The sequence below is a fragment of the Cenococcum geophilum genome, assembly GCF_001692895.1.
Source record: "Cenococcum geophilum 1.58 unplaced genomic scaffold K441scaffold_51, whole genome shotgun sequence".
Taxonomy (NCBI): Eukaryota; Fungi; Ascomycota; class Dothideomycetes; order Gloniales; family Gloniaceae; genus Cenococcum; species Cenococcum geophilum.
In genome coordinates this window covers 1046500-1066960 of record NW_027137609.1, presented here as the reverse complement: position 1 = coordinate 1066960, position 20461 = coordinate 1046500, and the positions used below count along the sequence as shown (strand labels likewise).

At 42.3% G+C, this 20461-nt stretch overlaps 3 protein-coding genes across 3 annotated transcripts; all 3 read left to right on the top strand.

Annotated features, from left to right (window-relative positions):
* K441DRAFT_666928 (citrate synthase-like protein) lies at positions 1 to 2023 on the top strand. Its single transcript, XM_067649735.1, has 5 exons — positions 1 to 324; positions 381 to 408; positions 472 to 628; positions 680 to 1658; positions 1761 to 2023. Exons 1-5 carry the CDS (start codon positions 277 to 279, stop codon positions 1974 to 1976), a joined length of 1428 nt encoding a protein of 475 aa, XP_067499519.1. The 5' UTR covers positions 1 to 276; the 3' UTR covers positions 1977 to 2023.
* Positions 2024 to 4461: 2438 nt separating this feature from the next.
* Positions 4462 to 7770, top strand: K441DRAFT_666927 (glycoside hydrolase family 3 protein). The gene has a single exon (XM_067649734.1). It carries the CDS (start codon positions 4605 to 4607, stop codon positions 7572 to 7574), a length of 2970 nt encoding a protein of 989 aa, XP_067499518.1. The 5' UTR covers positions 4462 to 4604; the 3' UTR covers positions 7575 to 7770.
* Positions 7771 to 10190: 2420 nt separating this feature from the next.
* K441DRAFT_644035 (uncharacterized protein) lies at positions 10191 to 11771 on the top strand. Its single transcript, XM_067646742.1, has 5 exons — positions 10191 to 10470; positions 10535 to 10681; positions 10743 to 11318; positions 11372 to 11499; positions 11573 to 11771. The coding sequence occupies exons 1-4, from the start codon at positions 10292 to 10294 to the stop codon at positions 11421 to 11423; spliced, it is 954 nt and encodes a 317-aa protein (XP_067499517.1). The 5' UTR covers positions 10191 to 10291; the 3' UTR covers positions 11424 to 11499; positions 11573 to 11771.
* Positions 11772 to 20461: the final 8690 nt, after the last annotated feature.

Here is a 20461-nt window from a genome sequence, read left to right as displayed (position 1 = left end):
CGAGGATAACTTTCTCTTCCGCCTGGCCGCCATCGGACCGAGGGTAGTTATCTGCCTTAGCCCGTTTGCGAATTACCGAGCTTGTTGGCGCTGTTCGCGCATCAGCGGACCGTTCAGTCGATTGTGAAATCCTATGCCTGAGTCTGCTATCTCTGTCTTATAAGCAATTGGCTATCTGGTAGCTTCGTTGAGACCTCTGCTTCTGCATAGAGCGAAAGAGAGCTTCCTACTCGCGAAAGAAATCCCACCGCTTCTACCCCACAATAAGATTCGGTCATGGCATTGAATGCGCGAATAGCTTCGAGAGCTCTCAGAGCTCTCAGGGTAGGTTTTGCAGATGCAAAAAATTTATATATATTTGGAGCTAACAGCATTAACAGCCTTCTGCCGTGGGGCCTCGAGCTTCTGGTACGTTGGTTGGAATGGTACCTGCCTGTGGCAATGCACCGCTAATCTGATTCGGTTTTGCAGTTCAAGCTTGCAGTTACTCATCGTCTTCCGAACCAGACCTCAAGGAGACCTTCAAAAAGGCCATTCCTGCGAAGCGGGAGCTGCTGAAGAAGGTCAAAAGTCATGTCAACAAGCCACTTGGTGAAGTAAAGGTTGAGAACACGCTGGGCGGTATGAGGTGCGGACGTCAAGGTTCTTAAGCTTCAATTCAGCATTAACTCAATTGCAGAGGTCTGAAAGCTATGGTCTGGGAAGGCTCAGTGTTAGACGCCAATGAAGGTATTCGCTTCCAAGGCCGTACTATCAAGGATTGCCAGAAAGAACTTCCCAAGGGTACCTCTGGCACTGAAATGCTGCCGGAGGCAATGTTCTGGCTTCTCCTCACCGGAAAGGTTCCCTCAGTTGCACAGACGCGAGCTTTCTCGCGAGAACTCGCTGAGAAGGCGGGTATTCCAAAGTTTGTCGAGAAGATGTTGGACGATTTTCCAAAGGACCTTCATCCTATGACACAGTTCGCCTGTGCTGTCTCCGCTCTCAATTACGAGTCCAAGTTCGCCAAGGCATACGAAAAAGGCATGAACAAGGCCGATTACTGGGAACCTACCTTCGATGACTGTATTAGCCTGCTCGCGAAGCTTCCTACAATCGCTGCCAAGATCTACCAAAACGCTTACCGTGGCGGTGGTGCTCTCCCTGCTGAGGTTGACCTCAACCAGGATTGGGCATACAACTTCGCTGCTATGTTGGGCAAGCCAGGAAAGGAGAACGAAGGTTTCCAAGATCTTCTCCGTCTTTACCTTGCCCTTCACGGAGATCACGAAGGTGGAAATGTCTCTGCTCACGCAACGCACTTGGTTGGAAGTGCGCTCAGCGACCCCTTCCTCAGCTACAGTGCCGGTCTACAAGGTCTGGCTGGGCCTCTTCACGGTCTCGCTGCTCAGGAGGTACTCCGATTTATCCTTCAGATGCAGGAGGCTGTTGGCAACAACTTCTCTGAGTCGGATGTCAATGACTACCTCTGGAGAACCCTCAAATCTGGTCGTGTCATCCCCGGTTATGGTCATGCAGTGCTGAGGAAACCTGATCCCCGCTTCGAGGCCCTAATGGACTTTGCAAATGCCAGGCCCGAGATTGCAAAGAACCCGGTCTACCAGCTTGTCAAGAAGAACTCGGAAGTTGCCCCTAGTGTGCTTACAGAGCACGGAAAGGTAAGATATACTCCGTTCATCTAATCACCACCCCACTCCGTTCATCCACCATCAGTTCCTATCCATTACAACTACTTCCAATGCTAATCCCTTCTCCTTTAGACCAAGAACCCGTTTCCCAATGTAGATAGTTCGTCCGGTGTGCTCTTCCACCACTACGGTTTCAGGGAGACACTCTACTACACTGCAACATTTGGTGTCAGCCGTGGTCTTGGTCCTTTGGCACAGCTTATTTGGGATAGGGCGTTGGGTCTGCCAATTGAGAGACCTAAAAGCATCAATCTTGCTGGTATCCTGAAGCAGGTCGGGGGTGCGTGAGACATGAAGCGAATGATATCAATTTGTACATATACATAGAGCGTTGGATTCTTCAAAAGACTTGGATCAATGAGATATGATGAACTCTCTCGAACAAACATGGAATATACGGTGAGACGGTAGCCTGCCTAGTGTACGGAGGACGGCCCAGAAAGAAATTTCCCCTTCCTATTTGGGAAAAGCGCGGTTTTAGTGCCAAGACCCCACTAAAATATACTGAATTTTTGACTTTGAGCTTTGTAAAAGCAACTCTATGCTAACTTTTTAATAGAATCTACTCACTTAATTACTTATAATATCCTCTACATACCTTCTACTGTTTTCCCTACTGTTTTTAAGCCTAAAATGCCTTACTACGGCCTTGTAATGAGGGCGCAGGCCGTAGTAATAAAGGCTTTGGGTATACCCCTAAAACTAATTACTTAAATTACTGGGATTAGCGGTAGGCACATCCGTAACCTAGCAAAAAAGGCAGTAGAGAATAGTTGGAACGCAAATTGGGTCCTCCTTAATGACTACCTTAAAGATAAGCCCCGCATAGGGCGTACTAAAAAGATTACCCCCGATATTGAGCAGAGAGTCGTTAACGCCGTCACATACGATTATTACGGGCGTGAAAAAAGCAGTAAAAAAATCGCTCGCGAAATAGGTATCTCTGCGGCGTCCGTTTAAATTATACTTAAAAAGCACGGCTTCCGTAAAATAAAGCTAATAAGGAAGCCTGGATTAACTGCAGCTATCCCTTAACCCGTTAGCGTCCAACGAGAAGTGGTCCATGCGCGAACACCAGTTTTAAAACAACGCGTGCACCTAATTAAAAGCTTTGTATTTCTCAGTACGGGCGTTAAATTCAACTCGATTGATTGGCTAGCTCTTATCAATAACCGTTGGACGCGAATTAACGGGTTAAGGGATAAAGAATAAACGATATAGATTTGCACTGGCTTATTATTATTGGACGTTAGAAAATTGGAAGGCTGTAATTTGGTTAGATAAGACGAGCGTTGTTTTAGGCTACCGTTAAGGGGGCTATTAAGTATAGCGACGATTGAATGAGGCCTGTGTACGTAGCTGCGTATAAAAACGGTAGAAGGGGTACTCTAAGTTTATGTTTTGGGGTTGCTTTATATATAACTTTAAAGGCCCTTACTATATTTAGAAGCCCCAAATAAAGAAGAAATTTAATAAATTAAAATCTATTATTAAGATCTGGAATTAAGCTCTAGAGCTAGAGGTATATAAGGCCTAAAAGAAGAATTAAGTAGCTAAAAGGAGTTTATATAAACTATGTTATAAAAGGCAAATAGGCGGCGCTCCTACTAAATAGAAATTTACGGTGTTATATAGAGCTTTAACTTAATTAGATGGAGGTAAAATTAACTAGTAGCAATATTTAACGAATATTTTAATACTAAAACTTCTTCTGTTTACCTAGAGTCTTATATACTTAAATCCTAATATAATTATATAGGAAGATAAGGCTACTGCTTATATTATAAAGATTTACCAAACTTACTTTAACGCCTGTGAGATTTAACGTCTTCTTTAGCTAGGTAATTCGCCTAATCTAAATATAATTAAGCCCTGTTAGGGCTACCTAAAACGGATTACTATAAAAAGAGGCCTATTTATCTCCTACGCAGCTATAGAGAAGGCTTAGCTTAGAGCTTAGCAAGATCTTAAGCAGTAGCGAATTCAGCAGTAGATTAAGAGGATCCCTTACTATATTAAGAAGATTATAGAACTTAAAGGAGGTAATAATTATAGAGAGGGAGCAGATAAAAAGTAGCGAAGCCGGAAGCAGCTCCGTAAGGAAGCCAATTGTAAGCTCTCTATGATTGTTGAGGTGCTTAAAACGGGCTATGAGATATTGCGTAATTACTGTGGTCTACCTAACGCCTATTTATAATTCTTCTTACCTATATAGAGCCGTGAGGAAATTAAGGAGATTACTGAGGAAGACTGGTAAAAATTAGCTGATTTGGTTGTCCTAAATTAACGTCAGAACACTTAAGGCTTTGGCTTAATTATAGATCGACAGCTCTATAACCAGAGACTCCAAAGAAATGATCGTAATTAGGTAATTGAATGGGTAGAGAGCTAGGTAGTGAGCTAAGAACAATAGAGGCAACTAAGGCCTTAAAAACCTTGAAAGCCTATAGAATATAAGGTGCGGTGGAACGAGGTCAATTAGGTAAATGCTAGATACTAAAACACCACGTTTTGGAAGCTATATAGACAATATACTGGTATCAAAAGCTTCAATCAAGCTGATTGAGTTGATTTTGGTGGGGTCTTGGCACCAAAACCGCGCTTTTCCCAAATAGGAAGGGGAAATTTCTTTCTGGGCGGTCCTCCGTACCGAAAACTTCAACCATCTATTTTCAGATTTCAGCCAAGCCTCGCTTAGGGCTAGCGTAGATCCTCCAGGTTGATCCAGGGGCTGGAAAGCGCCAGCTGGATATCATTGGAGCTTGGACGTCTCAGACCACACGCAACTCCTGCTCCTGCTCTGGGTCTTCGACTCTGCTCCTCACGCTAGCTCATCATTACCACCGCTATCTCCTCCATCTTCCTTAATTGGTGCTGATTTCCCTCTCTGGTGAGATACCGTAGCAGGGAGGAAAGATGGCCGAGAGTTACGAGCTGCGAGGGAAATACTCAAAACTCGACGACCCAGAGCCCGACTCCCCCCTCCGCCGCTCCCTCGAGGACGCGTACCGATCCTCATCCGAAGAGGATCTCGACGAGTTCGACCCCCTAAACTACGATGCCGGGACGCTGAAACGCAAGAAGACACGCCGGTCACGCGGCGAGTCGTTGCGAGGAAAAGACACATATCCTTCGGAGAAAGCGAGCCAGAGGAGCGGCTGGAGAAGATGCTGTGTCCCGACCCGCCTGTGCTGCAGCCTCGTCCTACTGTTTGTGGCCGCCGTCGTGCTGCTGCTGAGTGCCGGCGGCATCTGGGTGTGGAAGACGGCGCCCTTGGACGGCCAGAGCCCGCCGTGGTATCCATCGCCGAAGGGCGGCATGGATGCCGCGTGGGAAGAGAGCTACAAGAAGGCGGCGGACCTGGTGCGGCAGATGACGTTGGTGGAGAAGGTCAATGTTACCACGGGCACTGGATGGAGCATGCAATTGTGCGTGGGTAATACAGGACCCGTGGCTAGATTGGGCTTTCCGAGCCTGTGTCTCCAGGATGGGCCGCTGGGTATCAGATTTGCGGATAACATTACAGCATTCCCGGCGGGTGTTACGGTGGGTGCGACGTGGAATAAAGAGTTGATGTATCAACGGGGCAAAGCACATGGACTGGAAGCTAGGTTAAAGGGCGTCAACATTATCCTAGGCCCCGCGATGGGCCCGATAGGTAGGATGCCTGCTGGCGGCAGGAATTGGGAAGGATTTGGTTCCGATCCCTATCTACAGGGCATCGCCGCCGCTCAAACGATTAAAGGCATCCAGGACGAGGGCGTCATGGCTACGGCAAAGCATTTCGTGGGCAATGAGCAAGAGCACTTCCGCCAGAGCTTGGAGTGGGGAACACCGAACGCCATATCGAGCAATATAGATGATCGCACCCTACACGAGCTTTACGCGTGGCCGTTTGCGGAGAGCGTCAGGGCTGGTGTAGCCAGTGTCATGTGCTCATACAACCAGGTCAACAATTCATATGCTTGTGGGAATAGCAAGCTCTTGAACGGCATCTTGAAAGACGAACTGGGATTCCAAGGATTCGTGCAGTCGGATTGGCTTGCACAAAGGAGTGGCGTTGCAAGTGCTCTAGCGGGACTCGACATGTCCATGCCTGGAGATGGACTGAAATGGGCTGATGGCAAGTCACTCTGGGGACCTCAGCTTACCAAGGCTGTCCTCAATAGTTCGGTTCCGATGGATCGACTCAATGATATGGTTACCCGTATTGTGGCTGCATGGTATCAAGTTGGGCAGGATGACAAAGAAACATGGCCAATGCCACCACCTGAGGGTGATGGAGGGCCAAACTTCTCTTCGTGGACCAATGAAAGGATTGGTCTCTTGCATCATGGCAGCGACGACAAGGCAACTGGGGTAGTCAATAAGTTCATCAACGTCCAGGGCGAAGGCGATGATTTCCATGGCAATATTGCACGAAAAATTGCTGCTGAAGGCACAGTCGTGGTCAAGAACGAGGACAACGTTCTACCGTTAAACCGTAACGGCTGGAGCGACAATGAGAAAGAGGGCAAAGAAATGAAATACCGCGTGGGTATTTTTGGTGAGGATGCACGCCCAAACCAGAACGGTCCCAACAGCTGCATAGACCGTGGTTGTAATGTTGGCACTCTCGCCTCAGGCTGGGGATCTGGAGCTGTTGAATTCCCATATCTCGTTGCACCTGTCGACGCTATCAGGAAAGCATTCAACGAGAACAGCACCTATGTGACGGATTGGCCTGCCAACAAGCTCCCTACCGAGCAAGAAGGGCTCCTTTATGATCAAGATTTGTGTATTGTCTTCGCGAATTCCGACTCTGGCGAAGGCTACATGCAGTCCGACGGGGTTCGTGGCGACCGCAACAATCTGTTCACGCAAAAAGGCGGTGACTACCTGATCAAGAAGGTTGCAGATGGTTGCGGCAACGGCACCGGCAGCACCATTGTCGTGATCCATGCAGTAGGACCAGTCATCCTCGAAGACTTTATCGAACTCCCTACCGTTAAAGCTGTCGTCTTAGCCCATCTTCCAGGCCAAGAAAGTGGAAATGCTCTCGTCGATATCCTCTTTGGCGACGTAAACCCCAGCGGCCGACTACCCTACACGATCGCGAAGAAAGAAGAAGACTATGGCCCAACTTCAAAGATTCTCACGTTTCCAAATGGCATGGCTCCTCAGCAAAACTTCACCGAAGGTATCTACATCGACTACCGTTACTTCGATAAATACAACGTCACCCCCCGGTACGAATTCGGCTACGGACTAAGCTACACAACCTTCCACCTCTCTTCCCTCCTCGTCAACCCTAAGTCCTTTAGAAAGACCCTTCTCCCAGCGCCCCGACCCCAAACCATCGACCCACCCAACTTCGACAACACGATTCCTGACCCGAAGACTGCGCTCGCGCCCAAGGGATTCCGCAAACTGACCAAATACATCTACCCCTACATCTCCTCTGTCTCTGACGTCAAAGTCGGCAAATACCCTTATCCACCGTCCTACGACTCTCCCGCCCCGCTCTCTCCCGCCGGTGGCGCTCAGGGCGGGAACCCGGACCTGTACACCATCCAAGCCGTTGTCACTTGCACTCTCACAAACACCGGGCCTGTCGATGGCGACGCTGTCGTCCAATTGTACATCTCCTACCCGGAGAACTACGTCGACGAGGAGACGGGCGAGCTGGTCGATTTCCCGGTTAGGGTGCTACGCGGGTTCCATAAGGTGCATGCGCAGGGCGAAAATGCTAGGAACCATAGAGCAGAGGTGAGGTTTGAGCTGACGAGGAAGGATCTTAGCTACTGGTGCTCCAGGAGGGGGAACTGGGTCATGCCGACGAAAGGGCAGTTCGTGATTGGTGTTGGGTTTTCGAGCAGGGATTTACCGCTTGTAGGGAAGTTTTAGTAGTTTTGCAGAGATGATAGTGGTGTAATATTGATTAAGAGAGGAAAAATGGATTGGGGGAGGTGGCGTTCTTGGTGTCTGCAAGGAGAAGGATACATTGGTATTCGGGCTCTTAATTCTAAGTTTTGCAAGGCGTTCTTGACAGTTCTTGTTGAAGAGATACACAGATATAGTAATACCGAACCCCTGGCCCCCCTTAACAACTTCGCCTGTCTCACGGTAACTGATCCTCCACCCTGCTTAATAGCGGCGTGGTTTCAGCATTCGGCTCACCGCCATACGGCAGCTTTGTTAAAACCCCTCCCTCGACCTTGTTCACCCGCCACGTCCCTGCTTCCTTAGCATCGTCAAAGAACCCTTGATTTTCCTCGAAGCTCCGTCCGCCGCTCTCGGGAGCCGTCTTTTTACTATAGGCAGAGGTTCTAGGACTAAACATATAGCTAGTAAGTATCTATATCCCAAATACCATACTATACTATACGTACGGATAGCCTACGTAGTTAGTATACTATATAATACTCTTCTATAACTACCGCACGGCAAGGAACTAACTATTTACTAAAGCGGGTATAAATAATTTTACCTAAATAATTTTTATAAGTAGGGGTCTATATATAGCAGTATAATGGCTTAGAGGTTAAGGAGTTCTTTAGTAGTTTTAGATAGTATATAAGATCTAATAGGAGGATATAGGAGGATATGCCCCTTTTTAGCCCCTTAGGGACTAAATACTCCCGCTATACTAAAGGCGGTATATAAGCAAATTACTAGATTCTTCTACTACCTCTTAGACCTTTTAAGATACTTTAAAAGTATAGTATAAAAGGTAGATATACTATAAAGGTAAATAGGTTAGGCGAAGGCGAAGCGCGTAAGACTAGCCAGAAGGTTATATTTAGGTTTTTCCCTTACTAGGGATTTTTCCTATAAATAGAAGGTAAAAACCTGTATAGACCTAGAAAAGGGACTAAATTGGGCAATAAATAGAACTAATAATAATAATAATATATTAGCCTTTTAATTAAGGGATAATTTAAATGGAAGCAACGATGGAAGGAGGCAGCGAAAACACAAGACGCAGCCACATGGAACACCCCATGGTCGATACCGACTCTCCCCCTATACAAAGGACTAATGAAGGCAGAATCTACAGCTGCCTTCCTACTACGGACGGAGATCCTAGGCCTAAACGCATGGCTAGCAAGCATCCACGTTCCAAATACTACACCTCAATGTACATGCGGATGGCCCGTTCAGTCAGTACGCCACATACTGCTATTCTGTAGCCACCGCTCAGCAAGGGACCAGTTACTCGCCAGCGCAGGCACAAACAATATTACCCAGATGCTCTCTACAAGTAGGGGCCTACAGGCAGCAGCAAAATGGCTTATAGGCCAAGGAATCCTCCAGCAGTTCCAAACAGCACACGAAATCCAACAGGAGGACACCAAAGGATACGCCCCATTCCAGCCCCTAAGGACTGGACACCCCCGCCTAGCCACAGGCGGCTCACTGGCGAATCGCCAGACCCTCTACCCCCCCTAGATCTTCCGACATACCCAGGAAGCATGGTACGCAAGGCAGACTTAAAAGACATAAAGCTATACTAGCTGGGCGAAGGCGGAACGCGTAGGACCAGCTAAAAGGAAATACTTAGGTTTTTCCCCTTACGGGGCTTTTTCCTATATAGAAAGGTAGCAGCCTGCATGGACCTGAAAAGGGACCGAATCGGGCAATAAATAGAATCAATAATAATAATTAAGGGATAATTATAAATTTTAAGCTGCTTTATAAGTAGTATTAGCTATAATTTATAATAAAAATATTATATACCTTAGCCTAACTAAACTAACAGACTTAGCTTGTATAAAATCTTATTTAATATTAATTTTAAAGCCTAACAAGTTAAGCAGTAAATTAACTTATTAAAGGATATTAAATAATAATAATTTCAATTATTATATTTATAAAGGTAAATAAAAAGCTTTATGTAAAAGTAATAATATAATTTAAGTATATTATATAAGGAGGCATTTTATAGGCTTAATAAGGTTAAAATTTTAATTTGAGGATTTTTTTTATAAAGTTAAATAGTTATATAATAATATACGCTAAAAAAATTATATTTAAGGCCATATAATTCAGTAATGCCTTAGTATTATTTAAAGAAATTATTAAATGGATTTTTAGTTAAATTTAAAGCGTTATAGTTAAATACTTGTACGAAGACGCGTCTTGGTGTTGGTGGTGTGCGGCGTTAAGTGTGCGGCGTTAAGTGTGCGGCGTTGAGTGGTGAAACACGTTAAAGAGATTTGACTGTGCACCATCCTGGCGCGTCCGGCTGAAAGGGCGTGTCGATCTTGGTTATCAAACGGCGGAGTTTATACCTTTTGAAGTAATACGCACGGCCATTTTAACATATATTTACCTTTTTTTAGATATACAGTAAATCTACCAATTTTGATTAACGTGATTAACGTGCAACCGGATGCACTAGGGTGGCTCGAGCCGGGGCTTATTACGATCGGGGGGGCTTAGTACGATTGAGGGGCTGTTACGTTACGCGCTAGTCGCAAACGCCACAGCCACCAAGCCATGGTCATGCTGCCGTCCTTTACTACTTCTATATTACTTCTCCTACGAGGCAATATGGATAAATCGGGTCGTGCTTGGACCTTAGAATACTGAGTCCTTGGCAACTTTAAGCTTTCAGTGATATGATTACTTTACGCCGAAAGGCGTTCGCTTCGTCGATTGCGCTCACCTTCTTCCTCCTTGTGATTCAGTTCAACTTTCGGCCTTTCACTGCTGACAGCTTTCGCTCCTTTATTAACGCAAGTTATTATGCAGAGGAGTTATTTCAAAATCAGCCAGTTTCCTCCATAACAACTCTCAGGTCTGCGATACGAAGACTATTTGCCCCTTCCCTTATGTTCACGTTAGTATTAATAAAATATCAGGCCTGAAATTGAGCCTGAACCTACCGCCACCGAAACACTTCTGGACATCGCTTTAGAAACCTCTCCGGCAATCGTCCCAGACAAGATTCTCGTAGTGGCGAGATTAAGACAGGAAAATACGAGTTGGGTCGACGAAAACTTCCCCGAGTAAGCTTTAAAGCTACATTCTCCTTTCTTTAACAACTTCTAACTAACCGGGCCACTGAAGCTGGCAGACTGCCATCTATACTGTCGATGATCCAGATGCGGCACTTCACACGAGCATGAACAAAGGCCATGAAGCAAACGCCTACCTTACTTATATTATAGACAACTACTTTAATCTCCCATCCACAATTGTATTCTTGCACAGTCATCAAAAACATAATCACGGATCACGCAATGTTAAAGACTTGGACTTTAATAACGTCGCAACTATTAAAGCTCTTAAGATTGATTTCATCCAGCGAACCGGCTATGCGAATCTACGATGTATTCTGAGTCCGGGATGTCCCGCAGAAATCCAACCGTTCCGACCGATTGAGGAATTAGATCCGCTGAGGCCACAGGAACGTGCCATGGTGGGTGCGTGGGCCGAACTCTTTGGGAATAATGATGTACCTAAGGTTATTGCTACGCCGTGCTGTGCGCAATTCGCTGTCTCAAGAGATCAAGTAATAAAGAGGTCGAGGGACGAGTATAAGAGGTTTTTAAAGTGGTTGCTGGATACGCCGCTAGATGACTTTACCTCTGGCAGAGTATTTGAGTATCTTTGGCATGTTATTTTCGGGAGAGAGCCTATATAGTAAGTCAAAAGTTATTAACTAGCGAAAAGAGTTTTGCTAATAGTTTTCAAAGCTGTCCTGATATGGAGCAATGCTATCAGGATGTATATGGGATGTTAACCTGAATGCTGTTGGACTGCATGAAGTTGTATTGTGGGCGAAAAGAGGCTTATATGCACGAGGGGGACCCCCTAACTAGAGGTAATCTCGATTATTTCCAACCTTTACACACCCCCTTCAGGTTTAACGAAGTTGGATCTGACAAAAAATGAAGCCGTAGGCCTTGCTTAAAAAAGGAAATATGTGTACAAAAGAGGGTGTAACAGAGTGCTAAAATGCGTGTGACCCGTGTTCTAAAGACAAAGGCTGTCTACCTATCCAAAGGCTCTGCCTAACCCGGTCCTCTTGTGCCAATGTGTCCACAAAGATCCTCCAAATCAAATTGTCCTTGTCGTAGTGTAGTCAATCCTCGTGTCTGCTGGTCGTATCGGTTCGTCGGTTTGCCTCGTTCGATGTAATGGATCTTCCAATTGCCCGGTTGCACAGCACTTCGTCTATATCAGTAATCTTTTTAGACTGGAGTGGAGTGGATCTGGCCTTGAATCCACTCCATCCAGCTAGTAAATTATTTTACTCCAAGAGCTCCTTGGAGCTCCAGTATATTTATATACTAAAAATAGCAATGCTTAACGTTAATATAATATTATAAAAGAATATAATAAAGGTAATATTAAGAAGAAATGACTAGAGAAGGCTAAAAGAGAAGAAAGAAAGAGGTAAGCAGAAGTAGATAAGTAGAGTGCCTTTATATAAACTAAGTCTGTTATTTACGGCTCTCTATAACTAATAGAAGTTAAAGGACTTTCGTTTATCTGGATTAGCTCCCGGTTTAGCTATAGCGTATTTTTAATATTTAAATGGAAGTCCCTTTGCAAACTAGTATCCTTACTAACCGTTTTTTAGATTGCCTACCTCTGTAACTCTTTAGGAGATTAATATAAACTACTTATACTACTTACGTATACTACTTAGCGGATTGTCCCTATACTACCGTATATAGGCTTCTAAGAATTTTATCGTTTCTATTTATTAAAATTGGTCACTTTCTTAGTATTTTACCTTAAGCTTCCTTATAAGCTCCGCCTAATTACTAGCTATAAATCTAGGCAGACTTCGGATCTATATCCCTATTTAGTAATTATAGTATTTTAAAAGACCTAATACTTCTCCTTACTTATTATATAATATTAAGTATATAGCTATTTATACTATCTAATAAACTATAACATATTTTATCTTATAAAGTAAGGAGTTTTAATAGTTCTTAGGGCTAGTATAATAATAATAATAATAATAATTCATTGCTTAACGTCCGATTTAGATCCCTATTAGGCCTACGCGGACTACTCCTTATATATATATAGGGAGAAAACTCTATTTAAGAAAACCCCGTAATCCATCTCCCTGCCTTTTAAGACTTGCCTATATAGCGCCTGCGAGGCGCCTATAAGTTACCTATAGTGCTCCTACTACCTTACTTTTTAACCTTTTTAGGAACTACTGCTGCCGTAATAAGCCTACGGACGCGCTAGTATTATAAACTTTACTCTACTACTATAGAGTTATTAGGGGGCGCCCGTTGCTCGCCCCCCTACCCTCTATTACTATTTCCCTTATAACCTAAAACTAGTTTAGTATATTTTAGCTAATAAGCCACTAGGTAACCGCCTTAAGGCCTTTTTATATTAAGAGTAGTGTATTATAGTTCTCTATACTAGCTACTAAAAGTATTACTTCTTAGTTGGTGTGTAAGGGGTATAATAGTATTATATACTTTAGTGTCTGTTTTAGCTAGCTATATTTATATCTTAGGCTACCTACTAGGACACCTACCTAGTAGAGCCAGTCTTTTAGTCCTATTATTTCTGTTCTTAAGAGTGTCGCTATTATATTTTCTGCCTTTATTAGGCCTTTTTAGAGCCCTAAAGTGTTTACCCCCTATAACGTTAACTATACTACGGCTTAGGTTCCTCTTACCTTAGTTAGCCTCTGTACCTTTAACTCCTATATACCTCTCTAGCGTTAGTCTAACCAGTATTATATTGCGGTAAATAGTTTCCTAGCGTTTTTTTATACTCTGCTTTAGCTCCTTTCTTTTTTTTACTATTATCTTTACTAGCCTCTTATACGTCTCCCTTCCTCCTCTATATAGGCCTAGGCCCTAAAGTAGCACTATTCTTCTTTTACTTTTTTTTACCTGTTTCTCTAATATATCTTCCCTACTTTAGGGTTATTAGTTTATTCTCCTATAGGGCGCCCTAGGGTCCCTCTATAGTTTATTTAGGCGTATCTTAATATACTTTATAACATTAAAGTTATGTTTATTTTAAGCCCTTTATATTGCAGCGGCTTTAATATATAGTTATAGGGGGGGAATATTAGCTTCCTTCTTAAGCAGTGCTATGGCCATTCTGTAACCGACTACCGGTACTATGCCAAAACGCCTGCGTATCACCTGCGTATCGACTGCGTATCACCTGCGTATTGACTGCGTATCACTTACATATCACGCTGTTTTAGTTACGAAGTAGTCTCCCCTTTCATCTTATTACCAACACCTTCCTTATGTATTTATATCACTTGATTTCCATAGAATTACAATTAAGTCGTTCTTGCAATTCTTCCACACTGCAAAGCTTATAGTTATGAGCCCGGATTAATCTACCTATTGCATCATCTGTTAAGCAGTCAATTTGCTACCTTATTTAAGAAGTCACTACTTCTACTACCTTTGCAAGTGTCTTAAGCTTCTTTATCTACTAAACGAACGGACGATCGACCTCGAACGACGACCGTACCCAATCGACGAACGAACTGACGAATCAAATCAAAAGTTCAAAACGTCAAAATAAGGTTCTGCCAAGACGCCAATTGGACCCTACCTGACCTGTCAAAATCCTAAAAATGACGACCACCAACGAATCAAAAGTTAACTTAATCCTCAACTAGCTATCTAACTGGATTTAATGGTTCTTTATTATCTAAGACACTGCTAAGACTAATAAGGTATGGCAGTACATCGACCCATCTAAGAAGAAAGATAAGCTTCTAACCCTGGAACTACTAAAACGACCTACACCTGCGAACGTACTACCCATTGCCACATCAATAGCTCAGCTAGACCAACGCCAGCTTACCGCCTACAATTAGCTTTACGCTAAATATAAGGACGACCTACGAATATACGAGAAGCAAGAACAGGCAATAAACGGTATTAATAACTACATCGTTTAATTGACATCGGTTGCCTACCTTCCTCTTATTAACGGCCTTAAAACGGTACACGAACGGTTACAAGCACTTAAGACTGCACTAGCCCCTACCACCTTAGGTTAAAAACATAAGGTCCTTAATTAATACACGGCTTTAAAATCCTATAATAAAAAGCAGAGTATTAAAAAATGGTTAAACAACTAGCGGAACGTCTATAAGCTTGCGGAGTAATTAGAGCTTCTAGACGTTTAGGGATTTAGGGCATACTACGATTTCGTTTAAGCAATTAAGCTAATCTCTTCTAGTTTTGTAGGAGCACTAGAAGTAGATCTTATTCGGAAGGAACGGAAGAACAAAGACGCCCCATTTATTATTAAACTAATTAAGGAATTTAAGGAGCACTACCGCATGTAGTAAGTATCTTCTACTGCTGCTGCTAATAGCTTTGTATTTATAACCCTATAAGGCAATTCAAATCCCAATTTAGACTCTAACGTTAATTCCAATTCTAATAGCAATCCAAATTCAAATTCGAGATTGTATAGGGAATGTATATGCGGCCTCAAACATTGATTTGGTGACTGCTACTATATTATTAAGCAGAAGCGCCCTTAAGGATAGAGACTAAGGCCAGATATCCAAAAGATAGTAGATAAGAAGATCTCGTCTATATCCTTAATTAGACGCGCAGTTAATCGGAATTGAAAAGAAGTATAGGAAGTAAAGGAGAATAATTAAAAGGACGTAGAATCTATAATTAATTTTGATTCTAAAGCCCTACCTTCTAAGACACCAACTAGTTATGCTGCCGTGTTTAGTACTAGTTAAATTCCGTTCGAGCTCCAGAACACCTAGATACTTAACCCTAGTGCAGATACCCACGTCTGCAATAACAAAGAAGACTTTACCTTCTCCTACCTAGCAGCAGAAGACGACTACCTAATTGCTAGCGGAAATTTTGAGAAAATATAAGCTTACGGAATAGTAACGATTACTGTTAATACACCTACTGGGAGCTCAAAAATGAAGCTATCCCATATAGCATTGGTACCCACCATATTTATAAATATCATAGCACTATTAAGAGCTACTGATAACGACATCTATTTCGACTTAGGACGAAACTTGCTATACCGTCTAGTAACTAGCAAGATAGTATGCTATGCGAAACGACTAGGGGGCCATTGGGCACTGATGTATAGAGAGCCTACGCCTTTAAATTCCCTAGACTTGACTCAATCAACCTTCTTAATAAGAAGATATTAACTAAGCAGAATGGCCCGTAAACCAGTCGGAGCTACAGCTACTAAATAGCATAAAATACTTGGCCATACAGGACCTGACGCTATTAAGCAGCTTCCTAAGTACGTTAATGGCGCAGAGCTTAAAGAGCTAATCGACGAATAAGTACCGCTTAAAGTTAAATGCGAAGTTTGCTTATTAGCAAAGCACACGCAGCAGATCTCTTAAAGACGAGAATATGAATTTCCAGCCACTCGACCATTCGAACGGCTCGCATTTGATATTATTAGCCTTGGAGAACCAGGCTATAACAGCAATAGATACGTGATGCACTTCTACTGCACGTATTCCAAATTTAATTTTGTATTTACCGCCAAAAATAAGGATAAAGCTACCATCCTACCTACCATCCGTAAGACCCACCGTTTAATTAAAATACGATTTTACTAGGACGTTATCTTCTTCTAGAGCGATGATAAACGAGCTTTTAGATAGACAGGAGACACCCTATAGACATGGTGCGTAGATAAAGGCATCACTTTCGAATGCCGAGCACTATATACTAAGGAACAAAATGGTGGAGCAGAACGATCTGGACGAACCCTTATGGAAAGGTCTAGAGCTATGCAGCTAGAAGCTTCCTTACCCCCATCTCTAGGACTAGAAGCCTTTCTTACTGCTGGCTACGCACTTAATCGAACCCCAAATAAGTAACTAGGGTGGAAAACTCCGTACGAGATCGCCTACAGCAAGACACTATTACTTACCTATATGCATGTATACGGTTGTAAGACCTATACGCTCGACAAACGAGTCAAAAAGGGAGATAAGCTAGGTCCTTGTGTAACGATTGGACACCTAGTCGGCTATAATTTGACTAATATCTATCAAATCTGGATTCTAAGTCTCTATAAAGTCATTTGAACCAGAGACGTTATATTTAATGAGACCTCGTTCTATAACCCTAAGGGTCAAGATATTGACTACCTACTAAGGGAAGCCTTAGAAGACACTATCCAGACGATCAGTCTACCAGAACCTCTCCACGAGGATAAATCTAAGGACGAATCTACCCTATATATAGTCAATCAAAGATCTACCTCGAATGCAGATTAAACGACTACACCTAAATCGAACGATTCGGTAGAGCCTCCTATAAAGGATACTAAGCAGTTACCAACTCCTAGCAGAACGGTATCTCTAGATCTGCTAGAAATAAACACTACACCGGGAGGACTTTAAGACGATATCTTGGATATAATTGAAACAGGTCCTACCTAGCTAAGCAGTTTAACAGAACCGTTAAATATAGCTTTATGAGCTAACGAAGTCTCGGCCAAACCTTTTGCCGACCTTATCCTACCAGAAGGATTAAAAAGAATTTAACGTTAAGCGTATGTAGCATCACTAGCTAATCTATCTACCCTATTTAGTTACTACGCTGGCTTTACCACAGGACTAGTAAAGGACATCGACCGAACTAGATCCTTATATCTATATCGGGACAATCTTCCTCCTAAACTAAAGAACCTTAAAGAACTAAGAAAGCATTCTTTAACTACTGGCTTTTAAAAGGCTATGGAAAAAGAATACAACGACCTGAAGCGCCGAGGGATATTTAAGACTGTACTAAAAGCAGAAGCAAGCAATAAGCAGATCCTTCTACTAAAATAGGTCTTTAAATATAAGCTTAATAGCGACGGTTATCTTTAAAAGCTAAAGGCTTGACTGTGTGTCCGCGGAGACTTATAGATTACTAAAGAAGAGACCTATGTAGCAACCCTAGCTACTCAAATATTCCGTGCCCTTATGGCTATAGCAGCCGCATTCGATTTGGAAATTTAATAGTATAACGCTATAAACGTATTTACAAATGCTAAGCTTAGTAAGCTAGTTTACTGCTACTGCCTAGAAGGATTTAAAGAAGACAGATATGTCCTAGAGCTACTTATAGCGCTATATAGATTAAAAATCTTACTACTACTTTAGTATAAAGAGCTCACCAGTACCCTAGCTAAATTTGGATTAAAATTAGTACTAGGTACCAACTGCCTATTTACTAATAAACGACTTATTGTCTTTTTCTACGTAGACAATATCGCCGTTCTATTTGCCAAAAAGGACCTTTAAAGACTTGAAGAATTTAAAGCCAAACTACTACACTAATACAAGATCCGTGCACTAGGAGACCTATAGTAGTTCCTAGGAATTTAAATCGAACGAGATCGACTAAGTTAAAAGCTCTGGCTTTGCCAAGATTCCTATATTAAAAAGATAGCCAATCGATTCAATATCTAACCAGGCAGATTTCCTAAGTTACTACTTCTTGCCGAAGAACTGATTCCGTCTAACTAGCAGGCGAACCCTTAAAGGACACTAGCCTACCAGTAACGAGTAGGGTCGCTTATATACCTTGCCGTATTTAGAAGACCTAATATTACTAAGATGCATTCTAAGCTGGCCGAATTCCTTACTAATCCAAATTAAAAGTACCTTGATGCAGCAAACTAAGCAATTGCCTACTGCCTTAGAACAAAATCTACAGCTATTAAATACTTAGGCGAAGTATTTGGAGCATATATATACTTTAGAAACCCCAAAGGAGAAGATGTTACCTTTTACGGAGCATCTAACGCAGCATTTGCGGACTATAAGGAGACTAGACGGAGCTCTTAAGGATATCTTTTTATGCTATTCGGAGGTCTAATTAATTGGAAAGCGACCCTATAGCGATCTGTTACTCGCTTAACTACTAAAGCAGAGCTTCTCTCCCTATCTACTACCGCAGTTAAAATCATTTGATAGCAACGATTCTTTAAGGCAATTGGCTTTAACTTAGAACGCGAATTTACCGTACTCTGCGATAATATGCCGACCGTATAACTCCTAAGACAGGATACACCAAAGCTTGACACCAAGCTTCGACATATTGACGTCCATCAGCACTGGCTGAGACAGGAAGTCCAAGATAAAAAGATCGATGTTTAATAGGTTCCTACGGCTAAAATGCCTGCCGACGGTCTTACTAAAATCTTACCTCATCAAAAGCACGAAGCATGGATAAAGTAGTTGAATTTGGTGGATATTTAACATTAGATCAATTAATTCGCAATATCCGCAATATCCGCGATATTCGCAATATCCGTCACAGTTACCCCATTCTTTTACTACTCCCAAATTGTATCTAAATTTCCTATTTTGGTATAGTTTTAACCTTTATTTTTCTACAGCTTTAACTGCACCGTTAAATCTGGGGGGGTGTGTAACCGACTACCGGTACTATGCCAAAACGCCTGCGTATTACCTGCGTATCGACTGCGTATCACCTGCGTATTAACTGCGTATCACTTACATATCACGCTGTTTTAGTTACAAAGTAGTCTCCCCTTTCATCTTATTACCAACACCTTCCTTATGTATTTATATCACTTGATTTCCATAGAATTACAATCAAGTCGTTCTTGCAATTCTTCCACACTGTAAAGCTTACACATTCGCTTATATCCGCCTATTATACTCTAAAGGCAGGCTGTTTAGACCTTTTAGAGTAGTTTAAGGAGTAACTTAGGGGGGCCTTTTTTAGATTCTCTAATGGCCCAAATACTAAACCTATACGTTATGGTTAGCTAGACAACTGCTATATATAATAGGCGTAACCTCTAAAAGTATAGGCCCTATATAGAGTTAACGATCCTAGATAATACGATGTACTATACTTAGCCCTTATAGGCCGCTCGCGTCGCATATACGCTCTACTAGAGCTTACTATCTACTTATACTCCTAATACCCTTAGGCCCTAAACTGGTTAACTCCTAAAGCCTTAGATACGGATTATATGCTAAAGATCTATAAATTGGTTATGTTTTTTTATAAAATGGATTAGCTAGTATTTCTCTAGTAAGAATTAGACTTTATATTGTTTTACCTATTCTATATAGGTATTATAAGCTTTCTCTAGCATTCTATAATTCTCTACGGCTAATAGCCCGTATATAATTAGGTTTATATTATTAATAAAGCCTATCCCCTAGGTCGCCCCTTCCTTAAAGGAGTTAAGTAGGTTGCTTATAAAGAAAAGGAAAAGTATAGGTAAGAGGGGTAATCCTTATAGTATTTCTGTTATAACTATAATAGGGGGGCTTTAGTATCCGCTAAAGACTAGTAATATTTCTTTCTAACCTATAAACCCTTAGATAAATTATATAATCTATTTTAAGAAGCCTTTTGCCCTAAGGATATATAGGAGACGTTTATAGGGTATATTATTATAGGCGCCATTAATGTCTAGGCTAAGCATTAATACTATAAAGTCCCTTCGCATCGCCTATATAGATTTAATAGTAGTAGCGAGTAGCGTAAGTGCTAATAGTGTTAAGCGGTTCTTTCTTGCCCCTATTTGGTTTTATAGTAGTAGGGCGTATTCCTTAGCCGTATCTACTATACGGTCCGCTATTACCTTTTTTAAGATCTTGCTAAGGGTGTTTTCTAAAGTAATAGGGCGGTAGCTTTTTAGGATTAAGTAATCTACTTTACCTTCTTTTTATAGGATAACCGTTGTTATAGATCTCCTAAGTCGTAGTTAGTAGTCTATAGTAGAGTATGCTCTAGCTATATCTATAAGCTAGGGTACTATAAGTAGTCTATAGG

Excerpts from the sequence above, each read along its gene's own strand:
- K441DRAFT_666928 (XM_067649735.1), top strand. The coding sequence starts at position 277 with ATGGCATTGAATGCGCGAATAGCTTCGAGAGCTCTCAGAGCTCTCAGG. Across the intron at positions 409-471 it reads CGTGGGGCCTCGAGCTTCTG|TTCAAGCTTGCAGTTACTCA; the intron begins GTACGTTGGTTG and ends TCGGTTTTGCAG. Across the intron at positions 629-679 it reads AACACGCTGGGCGGTATGAG|AGGTCTGAAAGCTATGGTCT; the intron begins GTGCGGACGTCA and ends ACTCAATTGCAG.
- K441DRAFT_666927 (XM_067649734.1), top strand. The coding sequence starts at position 4,605 with ATGGCCGAGAGTTACGAGCTGCGAGGGAAATACTCAAAACTCGACGAC.
- K441DRAFT_644035 (XM_067646742.1), top strand. The coding sequence starts at position 10,292 with ATGATTACTTTACGCCGAAAGGCGTTCGCTTCGTCGATTGCGCTCACC. Across the intron at positions 10,682-10,742 it reads GTCGACGAAAACTTCCCCGA|CTGGCAGACTGCCATCTATA; the intron begins GTAAGCTTTAAA and ends GGGCCACTGAAG. Across the intron at positions 11,319-11,371 it reads TTCGGGAGAGAGCCTATATA|CTGTCCTGATATGGAGCAAT; the intron begins GTAAGTCAAAAG and ends TAGTTTTCAAAG.